Genomic DNA, 23,790 nt, shown 5'->3' with positions numbered 1-23,790 from the left:
AACTCACTGCATATCTGTGCTTTTTAAGTTGAAAAAAATGATCTTGTCATTGTGTCACACATTAACTTTACTTGTCTTGTGTGGGCATATGTTCTAAGCAGCAGAAAGACCGACTAAACCCCATGTTTAATCCAAAGTGTAGACTGCCCTTGACTCTCTGAAAGCCTCAAGCAAATCATATGCACTAATTAGTCTGAGAACCTATTATGCCATTATTGTTTTATCAACTGAGTTCCTTCTTTTTGTGTCTTCAATTAACATAGAACATTTTTCGAACAACATAATAATAAGGATGCACAGGTGTGCCAGAAATTCTCAGGGGAAATACAATTGACGTAGAAGGCTTTTATTGTTCAGTTAAAATAAATATCAATATACTGATGTAAATACAGTTATTGGCCTTGTGTTAAACATTGTACACACAGCACAACGTGTCTTATGTGGTAGGAGACTAAACATCACACTTGAGTAGCCTGGATGCACAGTAATAAGCTGTTGTCACATCAGTAAACATAAAAACTGTTCTGTTAAAACATTAACTTAAGCAGCACTGTGACTGGATAGTGTGTCATCCCCATTTTATAGGGCTCAGCATAAATGCATTACAATTAGAGGAAACGGTGAGCAAGGAGTGTGAGTGGATACAGGAGGATGCACCTAACTAGAGAACTTTGGTACTTGCAGCTCTACTTACTTTAGTTTACACAGAATTGAACATCAAAGTGGTGACAGTCTTGCAGCAGCAACATCATAATCAGTACAGATGTACGCATCAGTACACGCCAAACAGTTATGATTCGTGAGGCGAACTTCCATCAATCTCAATTATTCATGAAATACCATACATCACAATCTGAAAACAGCATCCGTGTCACTGAAGCTTTACAAAGAAGAATCCAATGAGAGACAACTCACAGGAGGGAAAAGGAAGAACAACAAAGCCAAGAGAATCATCTGAGGGCAGAATTTGAAGAGGAAACCAGAACTGGCTGTTGTGGGTGTGAATTATTTTCATCTTCATCTCTCTGTCTGTTGTTCACACACACACGCACACACAAAAAAAAAATGATGAGAAAAATTTCTCTGTTATGCAAGCTGTCCAGGTTTGGAAGTTGCTGTCTCCCAGAGGATGAGTGGAAATCTAGTATTGCGTGTGTTGACTGGGATGATGAACATGTTGAGTTTAGCGGATTCCTTTTCTGCCCAGAAATCGCAGGACTGCATAGTTGTAGGTGGTGGCAATCATGAATAGAAACTAATGAAAGAGAGATATTGAGAAATATTTAAAGAGACAGAGAGACAGGGAGACAGAGGGAGATAGATAGATGGAGAGAGAGAGAGAGTATGAGAGAATTAAGATAATTTAGATCACTTTAAACATGAACAACATGATCAGAACATAACTATCACAGAGTTTTATCTGTCAGGATCTACATTGGTTTGAAATCCATCTGACGACTGTGCTGTCAGAGTGATGCAAATAAAAATACCTAAATTTTGGTTTTGGGTCCCTAAACACAATGACAGTTGACTGTGACAGCGCTCTTGTTACCATATATAATCAAATAATCATGCATACAGCCCCCAATTCTTACAACAATCAGCAGTAATCTAAAGTCAAATATCTGAAACACTAAGCAGCCAGATATATTTCGAACCATCTCCATGGCAAAGTGCAGCTAAATGTGTTTGTAATGTGGCAGATCTGACCCGTGAAATGGGATTCAACCAGTTGTATTTTCGAGAGAATGCTTCAATGAGACATCTAATCTGGCCGCGTATCATGCAAATTTCCAAAGCACTTGCTCACCAGCGCTAAGAGAGTAATCCCAGCACCGGCGAACGCGGCGATGTATAAATCGTAGGTGACGTAGAACTGCAAGACAAGCACAGATTAGTTTCATATCTATTCAGGCACTCAAACCAATCAGTGTGTGTCATGGCATCACATAAAAGGCCTCACTCTCGCGCTTGCACTTTAATCGGGGAAGATAGAATTTTTGCTTTCCCTTCTGCATGCTGATTGCGGCCTGAAGATGCCTATGTAAAACGTCAAATAACATAAAGTGGAACATCGGATTTATCGACTTACCTCGCTGGTTTTGCAAATAGACGCCAAGGTCATTCCACACGCCTTGCCCGGCATTGCGTTCCAAGGGAGCAGACCTGACATGGAGACATGATGTAAGTATCTCTTGCCATTTTTGAATTGTAAAGAGTTTTACTAGCCGCTTCCACACAGCAGGGAAACACACGGGGGCAATTATGCACATGATATCCTCGTACGACGTCCTGTTCGGCATAAACGCCACAGCGACTCATTCATTTCTGTCATGGACGTATTAGCATTCTCATCATGCGGACATGCGGTCAGTCATTACAAGAACAACGCACCATACTGCCTGGCATCCATGCAAATCCAGCCGTGCTGATTAATGCTGGGGGTTGTTTCAGCAAGGATGTTGATGTTGTGGCAGGTCTGCTCCATGTTGAATAAGAATAGGACCGGGACAGTGGTGAAGGCAAACACTGCCAGCCAGATGAAGGCCAAGATGTAAGTCACAATGATAAACTGTTGGGGAATAAAAAAAAAAAAAAAAAAACAAAGCAAAAAAAACGGAGAAACATGTTTGGCCATTAGTCTGTCAGGTCACGGACGTGCAGTACAGGCGCTCAGGTTTTCATTGTGATAAATGTGGTGTCAGCCAATTAGCCGCCATATTTTACAATTCTCTTGAGAAATTCCTAGAATCAAGAGCGTCCTCGCTCAAACCTTGCAGTTGAAGCGAAATCAGCACTGGATCGCTGAACATCAAACTGACGGCATCCCCCCTCAATCCCTGCCCCTTTCCTCCAGGCTCTCACCGTCAGGCTGAGGCAGCGGCCGCACTGGGTGCTCCTGAATTCGCCGAAGGTCTGCTTGACGGCGCTGGTGGCGTAGAATCCCTCCGCCAACAGCAGGATGCCGTAGAGGAAGAAAAAGGACGCCAGGCCATAGATCACGTACTGGAAGTACTTGATGCTGGGAGAGGAGAGGCGAGGTCATCGCAACAGAAACCGAACAGTTGGGGGAGAGGGGTGCAGAAAAACCAAGCGTCACTTACAAGGCGGACAGGATCTCAAAGTCCTGAACGTTGCGGGCGAAGTATGTCTCCACCAGGACTTCGGTTTGGGTCAATGCTTCGTGCCCGCAACCACAAAACAGTGCCATGCCAGCATAGCACAGCAGGGTGGCCACCAAGGAGGGGTAGGGCACTGCCCCAATGCACCGGATACAGCAATCATAACAACCTGAGGGGGCATAATATATCAGCACACAGGCGGCACACACCGCACATACAACCACACAACACATCTATGCCACAGTGGGGGGTTTCTGTCAGCCAGTGGGGGAGCTTGCGAAAAAGGGCCTCGCTCTGCCCACAAACCCATAAGCACACGATAAAAAAAAAACACCACCCCACAAACAGGCAAGAAAGCAACAAAATGAAGAAAAATTAGAGAGCAGCGGCAAGCAAGAGTTCAAGCAGCGATTTCAAACAAAGCGTCCAAACAGAAGCGGTCGTCCCTGACTTCAGGACAACCTCTCGCACTTCCTCCAGCGTGAGGCGCGCTGCTGAAGCAGGTAGCCCACATCCACAATGTTAATAAACGGCGTGGCAGAAATGGGGTAGAGTGAAGCACCTAGGGCTTTGCAAAGCCAAGGTTGCCTGACAGGAAACATTTGCCCCCGCTGGTCCCGTGCTCCACCACAAGAGAGAAACCACTGCTAGGTGCTGCCTCCGCAAAATCAGCCCCTCGGCGCCGATTTCATCCGAATGGGAACCGCTCCCTCCGCTTCGACCGATACCTCGCAGCTCGGTCCCTACTGTCTGCGCTCTGCCTTTCCCCAGCGGACAGGCGTCACCAGGCGATTGAGAGACGGCGATGAAACAGTGGCTTCAGGAGCTCGGAGAAAGGGCTTCTCTTTGTGGCCGCAAGTACAATATCCTTTGTCTGTCTTTTCCCCTTATTGGGGAGGGGGGAACAAAGGGCAGCGATGTCAAACAAACAAAGACCACAGTGCGTCAATGTGCGCACACACGCGGGTGCACAAGGGCATGCACACACACACTGACTGGTGGCTGAGGGGTCACCGCGATCATCTCCACACCACTGGCGGTGTCACTACTTAGGCCATCCTCCAGCCACAGCTGGCTGACTCTAGTACCATGGCACCGAGTGTTGATACTGGTGGGGGCCGGGGTCAAGTGTTCAACGACATGAGTAAGTGGGGTGATTTGAATATCCAAACATCAACGACAACAACAGCAACAACAACATCAACGACAACAACAACAACAACAACAACAACAACAACAACAACAACAACAACGTCTGCTCTGGCCCATGTTAGAAAACTATCTTAAATGCCTGAACTTTATTCATACGATTAAACATTATGATCACTTTTACAAAGTAATGGATTTTAATTGGAAGGAAAAAAGGGGGCCATTGAGTTTAACTAAACCGCCATCAAATATAAATAGTAACAGCAGGTGGACTGCTATGGCGCCACATTAACGGCAGAGCCTACAGATGCCCACAGCAAGGCTGTACCCCCGCTGCAGTGTCGCCTTCGGTGATGGATGGATACGGGCCATCGGAGCCACTGTTTGAAATCAGCACACAAGGCAGTGATGCATTTTCTGTCGTGCCAGAAAATCAATCATGACAATAAAGCTGTCAGGAGACGTGTAAAAGTTTGCACACCAAACATTGGCTCGACCTCAGTCTTCCCGTGCAGACCGTTGCCGTCAAGGCATGTGTCCGAGTATGTTGACCTCCTCTACGTTTCAAGACCTCATGTGACCCCTGTGTGTCGGGCATCAGCGGATCTCCACCAGCCAGGATGACTTCAGGCATGTTCATAGTCCGAGATGTAAAAGGGAAATTGCAAAACTTGTTTGTTTCAGAGAATCTTTCTTTTAAAAATTCTGAGTCCATGCAAGATTTTTTTCCAATTATCATCTGAAGTCAACAGTTTTGCTATTATATGTATACTGTAGATACAGAGTGTCAATTTGCTGTTACAATAACGTTAATTTGATTCATTAGGAGTTTCTGAGCTGTGACTAAAATACATGTGATTAATGATAGTCTATAAATCTGAAGCCCCTGCTGCACAAGAGCAACATGTTGTCTAAGGGCAGAAAAGACATATTAGAGCTGAGATTAGTAAGTTATTGAAATCCACATTTTCAGATCCCATTAATAATAGATGACAAGAGTTATTAAAAATTCTCTCCACTCACCCATGTCCAGAAAGAAGTGTGGGGTTATTGAAGTTTTGCTGGGTGGCGTTGTGACTGTGATATGAGGATATGAGAAGTTAATCCCCACCACTCCTATATGAATCTGCCTCGCGCTTTTGTCTCATCAACAATAGATAGACCACATCTCCCCAAGTCACATCTTAAAGTCACAAAGTCCCATTTCAGCTGCCAGTCATTATTTATGGAGCCAAGGGTGCAGGAGTGGTCGCAGGGAGGAGTGCACAAATTCTCAAATGAGTTTTTTTTTAGAGTTTAAAGTAATATTTATTGTGTTTACAGCTATTTAGGCCAATGCTTTTGGCCCTCTTCAAAGATAATGATATATGTAAATAATGCATTGAGTATGACAATTTTTAGAGGAACTTTTTATGAAATATAAATAAAGAACTTAAATGAGTTTATACTTGTCTATGAAATAACTTGTCTATAAAATAACGGTAAATTTAGAGTGAATGTGGATTTCTTTTTTAAATTTCAAAGTTGATATTATGTTGAAAGTTGAAAAAAATGATTGAATAGATAAAGGCATTACTGCATTCTTTGGAGGGCACTGTAAGTTTTTTTTTTTTCCATCTTTAACTATACATCATTTATCTGTACAAACACATGCTGGTCGACAGTGGAAACCTCTGATTCTTTAGACAAGAGGTGTGTGCAGATAAAAGAGAAAAAAAAGAAGCCCCACTCCGAAATGACGGTGACATCGATGAAGTGGACTAACAAGGGTGACATTGACTGTTGGGTCCAGCTGCTGCCCTCCTTCCCTCCCTCCCTCATGTTTGACCCAGTTGATGTCAAAGCTGGGGACCTCACAAAGGAGCCAGTGTGGCAAGGGAGAAAACACCGTGTTATCTCTCTCTCTCTTTTTTTTTAGAGGAGCCCCTTTCAACACTTTTGTTAGCCAGTATCATGCCACTGCTAAAATGACCGCAGGCTGTAAAATTGTACGAATGATCAGGTTATTGTTGCACTCAACGAGCTGTATGGAAATTCTTTGCACAGTATTCGTGCTTGTGCAGACTGGGCCACTGGAAGGTCAATCAATCAATTGTCCAAAGACAAATATCCCCTCCTTAAGCCAAGAGAAGAACCGTATGAGTTGCGTTAAGCCACCACCATCACCCACCAACGCCCCACCTAATGGGGTGCAAAGGCAATAGATGGAGAAATTAACATGCAGAAGGGATTAACTGTATCAGCTGCTTGAGCTTCGGCAGCTTCATTATGAGGACTGTTGCCTTTGAAATCTCTGAGAAAACCATGCAAAGGGACGTTTGGACACAGAGGCAGCTGAAGGAGCATTAATTAACCCCTGCAATGTGTTGGACTGCATGGAATGGTTGTCAGCTTTACTTGGAGATGTGAATAGGCAATAACAGGGACAATCAAAGGACGGGGTTAGGTAGGAGGACGAGTCTCACTTAAGTGGCTCGTCGGGGGGATGTGAACATTTCAAATGTGTCTGTTTAATGAGTGAGTGATTGTGCAAAAGCTTTTGCCCGGGGTGATCAGGAGCACAAGTGGCTCCAAAGAAGAATTATTGGGTAGCAGAAGCGACAGTTATTGACCTCCATGCGAGCTGTCTCTTGACACCATGATGCAGAGTCACTTATGAAAATGCTCATGTATCACCGGGTGATGTTCATGGACAACAATGTGTTTTGCATGTGCCTGTGCGTGTGCATGCAGTGTGTATGATGCACAATACGATGCAGAATGGTCTGTCTTTGACTTTTTTTTTTTGCAATTGTTTGCTTTATGATTGATACACTTGCCAATATTTATACAGGGAAAGCGGTAATGTGCATGTGTTTGTGCTGGGAACGATGGGGTGGGCAGCCTGTAAAAATATTTGCACCACCTCTCATTCCTGTTATGGTAATGCGTGTTGTGCTATCCTGAGACAGAACAAACAAAGCGGCATCGAACTAACAAAGCGGCACTTAGAGGACAAAATGCATCAGGCTCAGGCAGAAGTGAACGGAATGGCAATGGCCTCAAAGGCTGAGGACCTAAATTATTTGTCTGATGTGGCAAAGAAAGAGGAATTTGGCTGTTTTCCAACAGGTTGTTTAATTACTTGCATATTTGATTGTGTTTCGAGGAGTTCTGAAAATTGGCGGCCTATTTGAAGCTATTGTTGTGCCCCTTTGGGAAGTCAATTTAATAATTTAAAGTCAGACTGCAAGTCAGTCTCTTCTTTGGCCAAAGACAAAAAGAAGAGTTAGACCATTCATCTGTGGTAGGTTTGTCTTTATTATATATTTTACTTTTTCTCAGTTGCAGTTTTATGTATGCCCTGTGGCACATACATACATTTTAGTTGTAATTCAAAAACCCCACTAATGTTTTTTATGCTACATTTGTTGTTTGTGAAATGCATTTATGCCTTGTTGTTTTTTATGGACGTTTTCATGGGTCGACCACTTTGCCTGTCTGATGTTTGTGAGCTAAGCTGTGGGCCTGGCTCAGGGTGGGCTGCCCCTCCGCATAGGCCGAGCCATAAAAATTATCAACACAACCAGCGCTAATGTGATTTGGTCACATATTTGGTCACACACAAAACACTCCAGCAGTGTTAAAAGGAGTGACCCAGAGAGGAGCGGGCTGGTTCCTAAAGCAGAAAAACATGTATTATTTCTGTTGAAAAAGACATTTCCATGAACCAAATTATTACAATTTAACGATAAGTAGATTGTAGTTTAGTTTGAATTTAATGATAATTGTGATTTATATATTATTCAGCCAGAGAGAGGCGCAGAGCACAGCGCAAGTGCTACAAGAAAAGCAGAGGGATCAACAATAAAACTCTACTGCTTGTACAAGCAAAGCTAGTGGTAAAATCACTGAAGTGTGGAAATAAACAATGTTAAATTTTATTGCTCATCATTAATGTTTTATTTGCAGAGAGAATGTACAGTATAAAAGAGGTCACATAGTCCAGCTAACCCAGACTCTCCAACTGAGTCAACTTGGACTTTCTTTCTTTCTTTCTTCTTTTTAAAACTAATATTAACAAAGTACATTAAATCCTTTTCAGTGTCGCAGTCACCTAACGAGCTGAGATTCATGATAGACAATCGGTGTGAAAATTAATGCAGTAAGCCGGGCGATAGCATTTGATGCCGCCACAGGTTTTTTTTGTTTTGTTTTGTTTTCGCAAAACTGCTCGCTGCATTACCCAGTGCCAGCTGCCTGCCAGAGGAATAGGTCAGGCTGGAGGAGCAAATAGAGATGACAAGCACTGTAGGAAGCTTCATCTCTTCTCACTTCACACCCCCAGTTTTTCTTCGGCTGAAAAAGAGACTTTTACTTGTATATTCACACCGTCAGAGGGGCCAATTGTGTGCCGCAGTTTCAGCGTGTTTGTGAAAAACTGAAGCCAAATTGCCCCGTGGGGTTAATCCTAATGCTGCTATAGGCATTGTGAAAATTGTCCCTTTATACAGCTAGACTCGGTCTATGTGGCACATGAACTAAACCTGTGCTGTTTATACACAGTGTGATTATACAGCAATATTTATTGAGACTGTTCATTAATCCCCAAAGCATTTTAGCAGTAGTAAAGCTGGTGGTCCCTGCTTTTCTGCAATGAGTGATCCCTTTCTACAGGCTCCAACACCACTTAGAAAAACGGTCCGTGTGTTTCTTCTTAAGAGAGCCACAATTAAGTTTGTTTACATACAACTCTAATGTAATTACACACATCTTTCAAAAGGCCTTACAATATTCATGAACAAAACCACAAATAAAATGAAAGTCTAAGTTTATTCTGTACAAATAAGCCAAGCCAAAGGAACCATGAGCTGGTTTGAATAGCAAAAACACATTTGTAGCGAGTCTATTTTAGAGCAAAGCCAGAGATATATTCCTACAACGTATTCAGCAAAATTAAAGACACATGAAACGAAAACATGGCAAGGATATTTAAATAGACTGGAATCTAAATCACAGAACACTACATATGCAAAACTGAGTGGTTAATTTAAAACAATGGATCATTTACATATTTGTAGTGCACTTCTCAGTACGCACACCTGCACACTCTCACCGCAACCGCCCACCTAACCACCCCAACCACCCGCCCGCTCCCCCCACCCTCCACACACGCAGACGTGGGTGCTATATTTTGCACTAGCAGATATTTAATCAGATATTTCAATACATATTCACCGCACGCGTGACCACTAAGGTTTCAACCTGTGATGTCATGACTCCTGTGTCATTTTTCCATGTAGGCGACTAACAAGGCATTTTGAAAGTAATTACAGTAAAAAATACATTTTCATAATAAGCAATGTATCATGAGAAATATGTATAAAATTGCTTGATAATAATAATAATAACACTGCTTTATAGCGTTCACCCAAATTTTGTGTCCTTCCATCGTGAATTGAATGAGTCGATCAAAATAGATATCACAGAGTAAGAAAAAGCTTCCCATACAAATCCAACTGTATAAACATTATACTAAGTTCTTGCTAGGTAAAGTCTCATAAAAGCCAAAGTGGAACATGAAATGCACTTCTTATCTTTTGTATTTTTTTTCGATTGTTTTTTTTTTTTACTGCCTTTGAAAATGACTATTATAAAATGACTCTGCAGTTAGATTTCCTATTATGAGAGAGCAAAGGCAGGATGTCGGCGGTTCTACACCGTTGGAAAAGACAGAACAAACATACTCAATCCTATTATACCTACATATTGTAAATACAGCTTTACATTTCCATGTTTTACATACGTTTACACAGTTCCCCGTTCCACATCCGCTCCTCATGCCCCTGTCACAGGCTATACCCGTGTGGTGGAGTGGGTGCTGGGCAGGCCCGCGGAGCTGTAACCGGCAGGGAAGGTGCTGTACGGACTCATGTTGGAGAGGCCCATCAGGGAGTTGGGGATCATTGTGATGTTGTTGGGGGTCATCAGTGGGATGTCGTCAGGTGAACGGCGCTGGCCGAGCGAGTAGTCCATACTGGGCGACAGGTGGAGAGGGTTGTGAAGGGCCTCGCACTGGTTCCTCTGCTGGGACAGGGTCTCGTCGACGGTGCTGGCGTGACTCACATTGTTGCCTTTGCTGTCGCACTGAGGACTCGGCTGCTGTGAGGTGTCTTGCCGGCTGCGCTTGTCCTTGCGGTAGTACAGCGCGGCGAAGGCCAGAACGTTGAGGAAGAGCAGCGAGGCGCCGACGGCGATGGTGACGCTGAGCTCGGTGGAGTAATCTCTCGGGTTGGGCATGATCAGCGGACCCATCTCCCTCCCGCCGTCGCCGTCGTTGTGGCCGGTGGAAACAGGGGGCCGACCGGTGCTGCCGGACCTCTTGCCATTGGACTGGGTGGGCTCCAGCGGGGTGACCTTTGTGGTGGTGGAGGTGTAGTGGAACATGTCGTGGAGGTTGTAGAGATGGGGCACCAGGTGTTTCCAGAAGGCCACCTTGGTGGCACGGTAGTGATCGCGGATACGGGGCTTCAGGCCGATGTGCAGGTACAGCTGGTCGTACGGGTCGTACTTGGACCAGGCCACCTCCTCAAAACGGTTGGCTTTAGTGTGGATGAACTTGGTGTCCTGCGGAACTGGCTTGTTGGGGTCCCTGTGAACACACAAAAATTGCATTGGATGTTTGAACCCTTTCAGCAGTTTATCATACTACGATGTTATTATGAAGATATTATTCTAGAAACATGCTGCCTGAATGCTTACTGGTTCAGAACAAGCTGTTATTAAAAACTAACAACATTTGTGTCTGAATATTTTTTTCTTGCGACAGCAGAGCAAAATTAATTACATCACATTCGCTTGCTAAATGCTCCCATTCATTAAGTGATAATGATACTGACTAGATTATTCAGCCCTGGCAAGCATGATTACAGAGATTTCATTCCAAACACAAATAAAAACACAATCCAGAAACACAGATAAAAAAAAATCCCAAATAATGAAAAAAAAAGTCTCTTAGGAGAACTGCTATTGACACAGAAAACCTACACCATGTTTCATTCGTGGGGTTATAATCACTCAATAGTGACTTCAACTCAATGATCAAACCACCATACCTTTTAAAGACAAGCTGAAATACATCACAGGTGGATTGAATAAACATTGTTTAGCGTTCGTACAGCACTGATAAAAAAATGTGTAAGTACCTGACTGAAAACGGGAGGTATAATAAAATCTATACAGTTAGTACCAATAAAATCAGTCAGTTCATTATTTTTTGTTGACGTAGCAGCAGTAAAGATGGCAGTGGCTGCTGTTATACATTTTAAGTGCCACCTAATCTCCCTGATGCCTACACTCGCTGTGATCCAGTTTGTTTTTCACAGCTATTTGAATTTTATAGGAAATTTAACGTCATAAAGAAGTGACGATGTGGGAGATAATGCAGCCAGCATTCACTGCTAACACAAACGTTCTCGTCAAACACAAAAGTTGCCCGTGTTCGCCGTGACTCACCCGCTCTTGGCGAAGTTAGTCCAGTAGGTCATGACTACAGCGCTGAGCATGATGTCGTTCCGGGAGAAGTTGCAGGGGAAGAGATCGGTTGGGCCCACCATGGGGATGCCGAACACGTACGGCACCTCGTCCCCGTGCGCCGAGTCCGACCACACCGGCTTCATGAGGCTCTGGCAGTGGTGGTAGAACGCGTAGAAGTAGGTGGGCGAGCCGTATCGGGCGTGCAGGTCAGCCGTCACCACCGAAGGCTCCACCCACTGGTGGTCCGTGAAGAGAGCCACCAGCGTCTTCCGCCTGGTCTCCGGGTTGTCCTTGTCGGCCCAGTCTGTGTACATGAACTTAATTGTCTCTCGCAGCGTGTCCTTCCCTTCCGGGTAGCCGTACAAGCTGTCCACAAAGTCTGACACGGCAAAGTCAAAGTCGCTGCCCGACACGCCGTCCTCCAGGTCCATGACGTTCTCCACGAAGCGCAGCCCCTCGCCCTGGTTGACGCCCAGCATGATGTCGTAGTTGAGGAACTCCCCCTGCTCCATCAGGATCTCTGGGTCGTCCGGGATGACGTCGCCGTCGATGACTGGGCCAAAGGCGACTCGGTACCGCGCGGCCTGGATGTCTTGCTCCACCAGCTCCTTGGCACTCTTCTTCTGCAGGCAGGAGACCATGTCCATGGTGTCCAGCACGTTGCAGCCCACCCTCTCAGCCAACGTGCGGGTGTACTTGACGGGCTGATAGTTCACGGCCCAGCTGGACAGCGCCGACCCACTCTGGATGATGGCTCTGTGGAACAAGCCTGAGGAGACCCAGGAGTGACAGCAGAGACACAGAGGGAGAAGGAAGTAGACAGACAACATGGTGAGTCCTTTAGACTGCACTTGGTTCGTAATTATTTTTCAGCGCCAAGCTTAAAACACCTCGCCGTCCCCCGAGGATGTCCAAAATTCATTAAATATAAAACACTAATCACAATTAAATCAGCCATTTGTTGAGACAAAAAAAATTAGAAAAACAAAACACAAATAGGGCATACTCTTTTCAATACTCTCTTTTTAATACTAGGTAGAGAAACAAAACATTTAAAAGGAGATCTGAGAGTTGCAGATAGTTTGACTGCAGCCTTGCTGGTGAGAAGCTGCATTGAGGCAGCTGGTAGAATAAAAAACTAAACTGCACTCAAATTCAAGGCTGATATTAAAATTAGTTAATCCCCCATGTCTTCATTTATCGCAACACACTATAAGCACGCAACACTGAACCAGCACGACACTAAACCCCAGAACAGTATTCTTCACTGTTTATTTAAAGATTTTTATCTTTAGAGTCGTTAAACTGTGTCTCCATAAAGCAGTGCCGCCTCCATATAGACTGCCAACAGTGCAGCTGACGGTCTGTGCAGGAAGCTGAATATGCACTAAACCCGATCCTCCAGTGTTGATAGAGTAAACAAGCTGCTCTGTTGAATTGTTTATATGCAGCACGTCACCTCTGTCTCTGGGGATTTTTCTATCAGGCACCTAAAAATGACAAGTGATATGTATAAAGTCAAAAAAATAGCATGCCGAGGTTGAGGCACAGCAGTCGAATGTGGGGACAGTGTCACTTTCTTCCTTCTTTGCTGTCATTTATTTAATTTTTTTAGGGCAGCAGCTCCAGCTACTCTACTTCAAAGACAGCCAGAGGTCTTTGTGCATTTGCTGCAGCCAAGCAAGGGCATCAAATACAGACCTAAAAAAAAAAGGACAGCTGCCGCAGCCTCTTCGGCATTGATGAAACTACGCGATTTTTGCCCTTCTTGTGATTCGGTCCGGCATCAATGGGAGGACCAGGGCAATAAAATAACAAGGATAAGAGGCACAATCCCCCCTGGGACCACCCAGATTGAACTGAGCACCTCTGATTCTTGCAATGAGCTTTAAGGGAGTGTTGATGAAATGCTTTCTTTTTTTTTCTTTCTTTTGACAGGAGCCAGTTATCAGGTTCCTGTGCACAGTGCACTGTGCAAAAGTACCATAACTGAGTTCCAAGGGATGTCAAAGGATTGTCCTCTCAGCAATTCAATGAGTGCATTTCAAGCACATACTGGAGGAGGTTGCACCTTTTTAAATTGTGACAAAAAATCTGTGATGGTATATGATAAGATAGAGTAATGAGTACAGTAGCGGTTTGCTAGGGATCACACACTTGTATGAAGTACTAATTTCACAATGAAACTGTCTTGAATTCTCAGACAAACTTGAGGTGATGTAATCACCTCTGAAACACAAACATAATCTGAAGTAATTCAGAAAATTACTATTCTGGCATAGAGCTGGACACAAAAGCAGCCAACACAATGTTTTTTTTTTTTTTTACATCTATCACTCTCTTCACTTAAGGCTGGGCAAAGTAAAATGCAAAACTTGCAAAAACAACAACTTGATGCACAGAAGATTGGAACACTGGTCAGCCTCTAGAAGGATTCAGGTGAATGTGATAACACGGTAAAAACTTCCAAATGCCACTTGCCATCTTTAAGAGCTTCACATTTTAAGAGGCAAAGCTCTTAGGCTGATTAAAGTGAGTAGAGGGGAACAAAGGCAATCACTTACTTAACGAATACCCCTGATACCCTACTCCCATATCATAACACTTTATCTCCCACACTGACTATTTAGAGCCACACTTGAAACAAAAGGAGAAAACTCAGACACCATCGAATCTCACTGTTCGGAAAGCAGTGGAGACATCTTCAAGTTCATGGATTCTGACAACGCTTTGAAAATTATTGCATTAATTATTACCTCCGCTTCGCCTGGTAAGCGAGCAAATCTGAATGGATGAAAGTTAGAAGTAGCCTAGATATCAGAATGGATACTCTCACCTTCTGAGTGATGGGAGAGCGTAAGCAGGCTGACGCACGAGGCACCAATTCCTGATCCAAAAACTGTGATGCGACCTGGGTCCCCCCCGAAGTAGCCGATGTTCTTGCTGATCCAACGGAGAGCTTGAATTTGATCCAGGAGCCCGTAGTTTCCTTTGGCTGCCTGGTCTCCGGTACTGAGAAAGCCTGAGGTGCAGAGATACAACAGAAGCGGTGCTGAAGTCCAGCTCGAGAGTACATTTTACAGCTTTGATCTTAAGTTGTAGCACAGTGGGGCACCTGATAGATCTTCCCTCAGGAGCAAATATGCCTTTGCTCTCCCCCACAGTGTCTTGACTACTTTTGCCAACTCCCCAGAAAAGTCTCTATGCAGCAGTGCCCTGATCAGGGCTATGCTCATCAAATGTGAAGGCTCTCCTCGCAGCTGGCTCCATAAAACCCAGAGTGAATGAATAAATGTTTTACTTGTTTCTTTACATAAATCCCATTAAACTACACAGAGGTCACTCCGTGGCTCTTGCAATTCTTCTCATTACTTATTCCGGTGTCAAGCCTCTTTCAGAAACTGTTTAGAATGTTAAAAAATGGGTGGGAAACCTCTTGACCTTGGGTTTTCTGAAACCCCCTCATTTTCCATTTAAATAATCTTTCTTTCCAGAATACAAAAGGCTGGGAGTCTTTTGCAGATTAGATTGATCAATTTAAGAGAAGGCAAGACAGGAAATGATACATACTCCTGTCATTTGCATGCAGATGAAGCTTGGATGAGACATCCTCTGTTGTAAGATTTTACATATAGCCTCCACTTCTCCCCTTTATTTTACGGTTTAACGGTAACAGGAGCACAGGTACATGTTAATGAGCGCTCTGACAGGCCAGTCTCTCAGATTAAACAGTGCAGAAACATGTCATTTGAAGGCCCATAAAAAAAGATATTGTCATCACCTAATATCCCAATCCTGTAGTTGAGTGTAACGACCACAACATTCCCATAGCTGGCGAGCACGCTGCCATCCATCATGTTCCCAGTGCCCTCCATGTAGGAGCCTCCGTGGATGTAGACCATCACGGGCCGAGCTTCAGAGTCCCTTATGTCTGCAACGGTACCATACACAGACACACACACACACACAGACATAAATGCTGACCAAACAGAGGTAGCAGTAATGACACAGATAATTGCCGTGACTAAATTTAAATCAACACTGTGAGTCAGTCTGAATACAGTATGAGGAATATGGGCAAACACTAGTTTGGAAAGGTGCTAAGCAGCAGCAGTGAGTCTGTGGTTTGCAAGCTGCAATGGCATTAATGCATGGTGAAACCACAAAGGGGTGTATGAATATAAGGTCTTTTATCATTAAAAAGAGATGGCTTACGTAGTCGACCATGCAATCTTGCGCTATGACACACATCTGGATTTTCACCCTACTCAAGTTTAAATGATAGAGAATATGACTGATTTGACTTGGATTTTGATTTGAGTTCAACGGTTCAACACAGGACATACAAGCGGGCATAAGAGATATGTTTTACATGCTTAGCCTTTTGAGTTTCAAGCCCTGTGCTGCACTGCACTCTCGTTATCCAAGACGCTAAAATAGAAAAATTCAAGAAGAGCAGCAAATCCTGTGACTGGGAAACAATTTGTTCAGTCGACTGAAAACTATCATTAGCAGAGGCAGCAGGACAGATAAGTAAAGAAACGTAAAGACTAGGCTCGATGTATGAGGCATAAGAGACATAGACACTGCAAAATAGCAACACAACACATCACAAGACATGAGGTGCAGTGGCTGCAAACTTATGTAACAATAAATCCAGTTTTTCCCCTATACCAGGAAACCCAATAGGAAGGTAAAAAGTAAAAATTTGAAAATGCTAATCCACCAAAACTGCTGCTAAAAGAATCCATGCATCAAGAGTTTGAGCTCTTAAAAAAATACCTTCAGATATATGAGTCTCTGCGTGTGAGAAAGCCGCCCCCTTTTTCTTGTGTTGGCTCCCTGGGATTCACATGAGGGAAAAAAGAGGTACAGGATTCAAGATAGCATTGGTCTGACTGTTCCTGTTCATTTGATGGATGCTCCAATGTTGCAGAGCAAAGGAGGAAAAAAGCAGGAACTGTAGATGGTAGAAAGGATGTGATTTCTAATTTTATGTTTTTGTTCCAACTGCTGATTGACATCATTAACAATATTTTAGAATAATATTATCAGTTAGAGTAAGATATTTACCAATACAACACAGACACATTTTTTGTCAACTGATGCACGCTTACCCACAAGGTCACATTTAAGTGGCAATTAATTTATCTGTTTTGCCTTATTGACTGAGCTGACTTAACTACGCGCATCGTTTGGGTAATGCACTGCAGGCTAGTTACTGAGGTATACAGTTGATTAATGAATAAATAAAAATCTTGGAACACACACTCTTTAATTTGTCATGACAAAAAAAGAGAGCAGGAGATGTGCAAAAATGAGAACAGCAAAGGTTTCACAGCAGTCAAACAAATCATCAAGTCGCAGACTGCCTCCGGTGCATTTTAAATAAACAATGATCAAGTCGGCAGAAATACACTTGTGAGGAAGTGATGGGTAATGCTCTTTACCGCCAAAATATGAATCCAAATGTGAAATTGAATTAACCTGATTGCATGCTGGTTTGAAGGAGGCCACTCAGAGAGTAAGCCTTTTAAAAGGTGGGCTGCACCATTTTGTACCACTACTGATTGTGCAGGCTGTTTATCTGTTGTTGCTATGCTACCGTATAAAACTCGGAAAAAGGGTGTTGTGCAACACACAAAAGCCGAACACGGTTCAACTTTGAACGCAGACTTTTGTAGAATCCTTGTGAGGAGGGAGAGTTACTATGAAAAAAGCATGTTGTGGATTGACTTATTCTGCATAAGAGATTGAGCACCGCTGAGTCGCAAGCGTTATTGGGCGAATTTACAGCAGGCGCACAAGATGTTCCGCTGCTGTTTCCGATTACAATGGTATTAGGTGCAAGACTAGGAGAGATTCCTCATGTGATGGGCAGGAGTTGACTGTAGTACCTCACTAACTGGCCCCAAGCAGACACAATATCTAAACCACGCAGGGATTTGGAGAAATAGAAATAAATAATTTTAACAGTCGGTACTGGCGGTCACCCTGCTTTCGCCCTAAGACAGCTGGGATAGGCTCCAGCAGAACCCCGTGACCCTGAATAGGAATAAGCGGGTATGAAAGATGAATGAATGGTACTGGCGGTACTGCTTGCAGGAGCTTTCCCAAAGTTGCCTTGATTACCTTCCATGCTCAGTGATGAATGCAAATATGAGCGTTTTAAAGGCTAAAAACTCATATTTTGGTGTAGATGGGCTGATACTTGGACAACGCCTGAGCTCTGCGACGTCTCAGCGGCGGCACCTGCTGTGGGAAAAACAAGCACACGGTACCCCGGTGCGCTGAACGCCTGTGTCTGCACATGTGGTGGTAAAGCACCCTCAGCAGTCGCAACTTTGCACGGAAAATCAATGTGCCTGTGCTTATCAATTCTGCTTGTTATTTCAAAGGGATTATTATTGAAACAACTGAAGCAATGATGCCGGCGCTCGGGATGGTAAATCAGCCCTGGGCGGCGGCAATGACATGAGCGGTGGTCACGCACATGCTTAATGGCCACGACGGGAGGTGGTGGAAGGCAACACTGAAAAGCCACCCTTAACAATGATCAATGGAAGAGTCGCTGCCGTCCGTCATACCACAGCCGAACTCACCGTCGTCCGTCGGAGCGTAGATGTTTAGGTACAAGCAGTCCTCGCTCTGATCCTGGATGTAAGTGGCCACCGTGTCCAGGTTATAGGTAAACCATATGGGCATCATGATCTCCGGCACGGTGTTGTGGATATTCTGAGGGCACACTGGCATGAAGTGGGTAGCATTCTTCACGCCCGACCAAGAGGAGGGCTGCTCTGGGGGCATGAATCGCTTGTCGCCCACGGGTGGAGCAGCATATGGGACCCCCAGGTACTGGTCGACGGGCCTGAGCACCTCGCTGGGCACAGGGACCCTGAGGCCTCGCAGCTTCCCAAACTGGGTGGTCACGGTCGGGTAGAATTTCTGGCTCGTGGCCTTGGTGAATGACCAGCAGGAACAGAGTATCCACCAGAGAAGAGCACAGTGGGTGATGGTCACAGTCCCTTGCTGGTGGTGCAGGTGTGCGGGCAACAGATGGTCTCTAAACGTAGCCAGCCACATGGTCCGGACAGAGATGGTGCCCTGGCACGGCACAAATGCACGCAGTTGAGTCTGCTCAGTTCCTCCTCACTGGGCCCGTCAGACAGGCATCACCCACTGTGCCTTTGGCTCCTGCGGTTATCAAATCCGAAGACAACTCAGTCGGGTGTGGGCAACCTCCGTTTACGCTTCTCATTGCAGTGCACATATATCTGCGAAAAACAAGAGGGAAACGACACGAAAACATGTGAGAACTTTGAAAAAAATAATCTTACTCGTCTTGAAAATTGACTTATTTTGGATCAAAGTATTATCACCCGTAATGCTTGTTTTAAGATGAGCTTAACATCAGCCACGTCCACGGTATTACCTACTTATACCTTCTGGGTAAATTAATGTCACAAATCTATGCTTTGACGTGAACAAATTGCTAAATGCTGATCTCTCTCTTTCTCTCTGTACTGCTGCTGGGAGCGCTGAGAGAATGTGTCAATCTATGGGCTGCGATGTTCTGAGGCTTAGAATGCATCTAAAGATAAAAAAGGTGCTAAGCGCCGTCACTTTTCTTATGTAAAAGCACCAAAGTGAACAACAATGAAAGGCACATCTTTCACATTCACCCGATATTATAGGGGAGCTCACGGGCGACCGAGCGCCGCGTTTTGCCTGGGATGCCTCTCCGCCATCGTCTCACATCACCGACTCACAAACAGGTGATGCGGCGTCTCCGCTCATCTTCACATCTCAACCTACACTGTCTGACACGCAACAGGAAAGCTCTGAATAAATACGTCTGGTGGGGTCACACCCGCACCACCTCCCCTCATAGTAATTGCGGGTTAATTGAAAGACTCGAGGAGGGCCTCTACTCATCAACACACTGTTTCAGTAAAATATAAGTGGGAAAAAAAAATCCTCTGGTGCTTCTTTTTTTGATTGGTTTGAATCCAGACTGCTCGCCATCTGCTCACCGTTTAATTCAAAATATTCTTTGTCTGCAAGTCCATTTTTGTTTTAATGATGATATGCCTGTCTGTCTGTCTGGTAACCATATTGCATCAATTGTAACATTATCTCATTTACTAACTTTGTCTTTTTTAAATTACCTTTTTTATTATCAATACAAGCGTAGACCTTGGGCATAATGTTAATTATTCAAGTCAAAGAATTTGAAGTATAAAGAAAATACAAATCAACATATTGACTGATGGAAATATGTACACTTGTGAGTTGCATGAACAGATCCTCATCTGGTTTCTGTCTCATCCACAGGCGATAACTAGTCAGCGATAGCCAGGTGTGTGCACGCCGCCTAATCACATTCAGCGTGTCCGCCGCGCACGCTGAACTATTGACAGCAAAACGTGTTGCGCTCGCTCCAATTAGCTGCTCCTTTCCTCATCCAAAATGCATCCTGCAGCGCCTTTATAGTCGAGGATACATGGCAGTTAGCACAATGTGCTCGACATCAGCTTCTCGCCGGCTATTCAATGAACAAGGCAAAAACAAGCTTGTTAACCTAATCAAATTTATTGACGGGAACTGCCTTGAGCTTTGTCGGGGTGAAGGGGGGGGGGGGGGGGGGGGATGGGGATGCTGCAGCGAAAACAGCTTTCTTTCAGCCTGATGAACCTGTCCACGAAGACAGAGGACACTTTCCTCCTTCTAATAGAATAGACTAATTAGCCAGAGATGTGGTGCATTGGCTCTACTCTTTCACCGCAGCATTTTGTTTGCACTGGCAGGACTTTAAGCGGCAATAAAAAGCAAGCTCGTGCTCTGTTTCGCACGTGTGCCTTGGTCGATGCCCCACGTCACGGAGAGAGACGCCCAGTCTCACAGAGGAAGGGGACGAATCAAGGTAATAGCACACGGGTTTGTTTGAGAATTATTGCTGCCATTTGGCCGGATTCGTGTGTATTAATGAATGTGCCCTGTAGCCGCAGAGGGACAAGGCTGTCTTCTTCTATCCTCTGCCTGCTATTTGACAGTGATGTACGGCTCCAGGGACATTAAAATAGAAAAGATAGAGAAGCAGATATGTTTTTTTGGAAGGGGATGAGGCCACATCTTCTGGTTTGAAAGTGACACAGATAATAAATCACCCCCAGGTAAAAGGAAATAAAAAAAGATATCTGTCCACGAAGCAGGCGGTAACATTGTCAACCTTATTATCAAATTAGCAGCTTGGGGCTTTTATATTGAGACTCAATCAGAGATTTCCACAGAGAAGCAAAAGGAGAAAGGGGAGACACGTGAAGATTGGGAGTAAGTAGATCAAAGAGGTAATATGACTTCATAAAACCAGTAGGCTTTTAAATTACGCATGAACCCAGGAAATCAGTCCCCCTCAATCTGCATCTCTTTTTGTATTTAAAAAAAAAAAAATCAAGCTAAAATATTCAATCCACATGACTGCAACAAAGGCACACTGGTGTTTTAGGGCTGCAGTTTGTCTCCTGAGTCAGCAACTAGTTCTCAGCGATGGCACAAATGTGAATAAAACACTTTATAGCTTCCACCAAATGGGCCATGCAATAAATATGAGCCATCCCTCAGTCAGACTTGATATCGCTGTATGATTTTTTTTTTTCAAGAATTTTTTTTTTTTATCACGGATGAAATGCACCTCAGAAGAAGAAAAAACATCCAAAATCAAAGCAATCTAATTCAGAATTAAGACTATTTTTTTGCAACAGGAGTTCATGCATCACAAGCTGCTACTTGATGACCAAAAACGCCCGGATATCCTGGGAAACCCAACACTTTAATTCTCATTTGTCTGGCTTGATCTCAATTACAGACCCATTAGAATGATTGCTGTAATCACGGTTCTTTCGCGCTATCCTCCACGCCTACATCATTGACAGGCACACAATTCAACACCAATTCACCACTAATAAAAATCTCGGGGACAACATTCTATCGATTGGCTTCTAGGTTGCCGGGGGACCCTCGACATGGGAGCGTATGAGAAGGAGCCCGTGTCAGGCAGACGGCAGTGCGGGGCTCCCAATGCCCTTGTAGCGTTAATTTGTGGATCAGAAACCATTCTGGTGGATTCCCCTAACCTCCATAATTCAGCGGTCGCAGTGACAGAGGAGCCGTGATTGAAGCAGAAAACCGTTCAGTGGAGAGGAAAAAAGGGGCGCAGGTTTGCGCTGAGCGTAGAGAACGGAGCAAAGCAGGGGCTGAATTAATGCACACATCCAGAGCCGATGGAGAAAACCACAGCCACAGCCCCGATAGCATCGACAAGAAGACTGTTCGTGTGTGTGTGTGTGTGTGTGTGTGTGTGTGTGTGTGTGTGTGTGTGTGCGCGCGCGCACACCACCTCACGTTGTGACTGAGAGGCTTGTTTAATATGGCTCTAGGACGGCGTTTGCGATGAAGATGAAATGGAGAGAGCGACAGAAAGCCAAAGCGCCAAATGTTCTCCGTCGTCTCCGCAGCATGAATGAAACAATTCGGCCCTGATTTCAATCTGACTAAAAGACAGGGGGGGGAGAAAACACACACACACACACACACACACACACACACACACACACACACACACACACACACACACACACACACACACACACACACACACAGAACACACACATACATCGGCATCATTAGGTTAACTCACCTGCTTTTACGGATGCTGACGGTCTCTCCATGTCCAGAGCTCCTCCATACCATGCCCCCCCGCAGAAATTCTTTCCCCCCTTCGCGAGACCGCGTTTGCAATATCTCACCCACCTCCGTTCCGCTATCGAGCGCGCGGATCTTTACTACTCTTATCTGCTGCTTTGCACAGTCTGTGTGCTTTGCGCATTCACGACGCCAAGGTCAGGAGCGCCAACGGTTTTAACGGAGCGCCCACTGCCAGCGCGTTACCAGGCAACGGCCGGATACGCCGGTGCATTAAATTCACCCTCCAACAACCGACAAAAACCCTAATTTAGACACCATGAAGTAACCACCTTAACCCTATGGGCAACACTCAGCTCGGTCGCTTTTTGCTTGGAGTAAAAAAAAAAAAAAAAAAAGAAAGAAAGAAAAAAAGAAGAAAAACATATTGTACAATACGTTTGAGTAGACAGCAGTGGTTGTGCAAGGGCTGCAAGCAGGCATGATGGGTATCAGCAACACATGAGCTTTAGGAGGCATAAGTCTTTCAGTAAATTGTAACAAGCATGGCAAAAGTGGAGATGATGGGAAGATGACAGAAAAAAAACACAAACAAGTGGAAACCATCCTGCAGTGTCTTTGCAATATGGGCCCTTATTTCAAAATAGATCTCTAATCAATTCAATATCTTGTTGCAAAGCGTAAAACAATGCAGATTCTCTCATCAAACGCCTGTTCTCTTTGCACTCAATTGGGGAGAAAAATTGTGTCCAAAAAAAGCCTTTTTGCGGTGGCAGCTTTGGGAACATCAAGTCCACACTTATTTAACAAGATTAGATGGATGATGCATTGAGTTTGTGAGATTTTCTTTATTTCCTTTTTGCACAGCCAAAAGGATAAACAGCTATAAAACAACAACAGGTGTGGGTGGGTTTCGAAACAGACATAAAAAATTGGCTTCTCCCTTTACGAAACAGTGGTATCTTTAAAGCAAAGGAACCTGAGCGATGCTATTGTTGTTGTTGCTGCTTCTTGTTCTCTGACAGACGTTTGCTGATGGAGCAATGTCCCCCCCACTTTGTTTTTGTAATGCTTAGTGGCCATAACCAGAATGCTGTGGTGTACATATGTAGAAAGCTCAGGGATCATCTTCAAAGCCATTCATGTGTTTAGGCAGAGATGGCTTAACTCGCTGCAATTGGACTAAACACGTCACAATGGCCAATTAATAAAACACTTTTATCGATTCAGACACGATTTATAAGAAAAATAAAAAGACACACCCATACATGATAGAGATTGGAGCCTCTGAATCACCTTTCTA

General features: G+C 44.4%; 2 protein-coding genes across 4 annotated transcripts; both read right to left on the bottom strand.

The window, feature by feature from the left end:
* Positions 1-330: 330 nt before the first annotated feature.
* Positions 331-5,451, bottom strand: plp1b (proteolipid protein 1b). Of its 2 annotated transcripts, none has more exons than XM_076020417.1 (7): positions 5,295-5,451; positions 3,105-3,291; positions 2,866-3,022; positions 2,395-2,572; positions 2,093-2,166; positions 1,811-1,876; positions 331-1,255 (listed from the first exon to the last, which is right to left on the bottom strand). In XM_076020417.1, the coding sequence occupies exons 1-7, from the start codon at positions 5,296-5,298 to the stop codon at positions 1,184-1,186; spliced, it is 738 nt and encodes a 245-aa protein (XP_075876532.1). In that variant the 5' UTR covers positions 5,299-5,451; the 3' UTR covers positions 331-1,183. The 2 variants fall into 2 exon arrangements, with proteins under 2 accessions (XP_075876532.1, XP_075876531.1); XM_076020416.1 differs by lacking the exon at positions 5,295-5,451 and adding an exon at positions 3,685-3,948.
* A 2,929-nt stretch (positions 5,452-8,380) lies between these two features.
* Positions 8,381-22,699, bottom strand: nlgn3b (neuroligin 3b). 2 transcript variants are annotated; one of them, XM_076020413.1, is made up of 7 exons: positions 22,483-22,699; positions 18,389-19,060; positions 16,569-16,628; positions 15,568-15,717; positions 14,623-14,808; positions 11,766-12,555; positions 8,381-10,902 (listed from the first exon to the last, which is right to left on the bottom strand). In XM_076020413.1, the coding sequence occupies exons 2-7, from the start codon at positions 18,867-18,869 to the stop codon at positions 10,107-10,109; spliced, it is 2,463 nt and encodes an 820-aa protein (XP_075876528.1). In that variant the 5' UTR covers positions 18,870-19,060; positions 22,483-22,699; the 3' UTR covers positions 8,381-10,106. The 2 variants fall into 2 exon arrangements, with proteins under 2 accessions (XP_075876528.1, XP_075876530.1); XM_076020415.1 differs by lacking the exon at positions 16,569-16,628.
* Between the last annotated feature and the right edge of the window lie 1,091 nt (positions 22,700-23,790).

This window comes from Nelusetta ayraudi, unplaced genomic scaffold, assembly GCF_046127955.1.
Source record: "Nelusetta ayraudi isolate G7.1 ecotype Tasmania unplaced genomic scaffold, CSIRO-AGI_Nayr_v1 ptg000011l, whole genome shotgun sequence".
NCBI classification, from domain to species: domain Eukaryota; kingdom Metazoa; phylum Chordata; class Actinopteri; order Tetraodontiformes; family Monacanthidae; genus Nelusetta; species Nelusetta ayraudi.
This window is presented reverse-complemented; position numbering and strand designations above follow the sequence as displayed.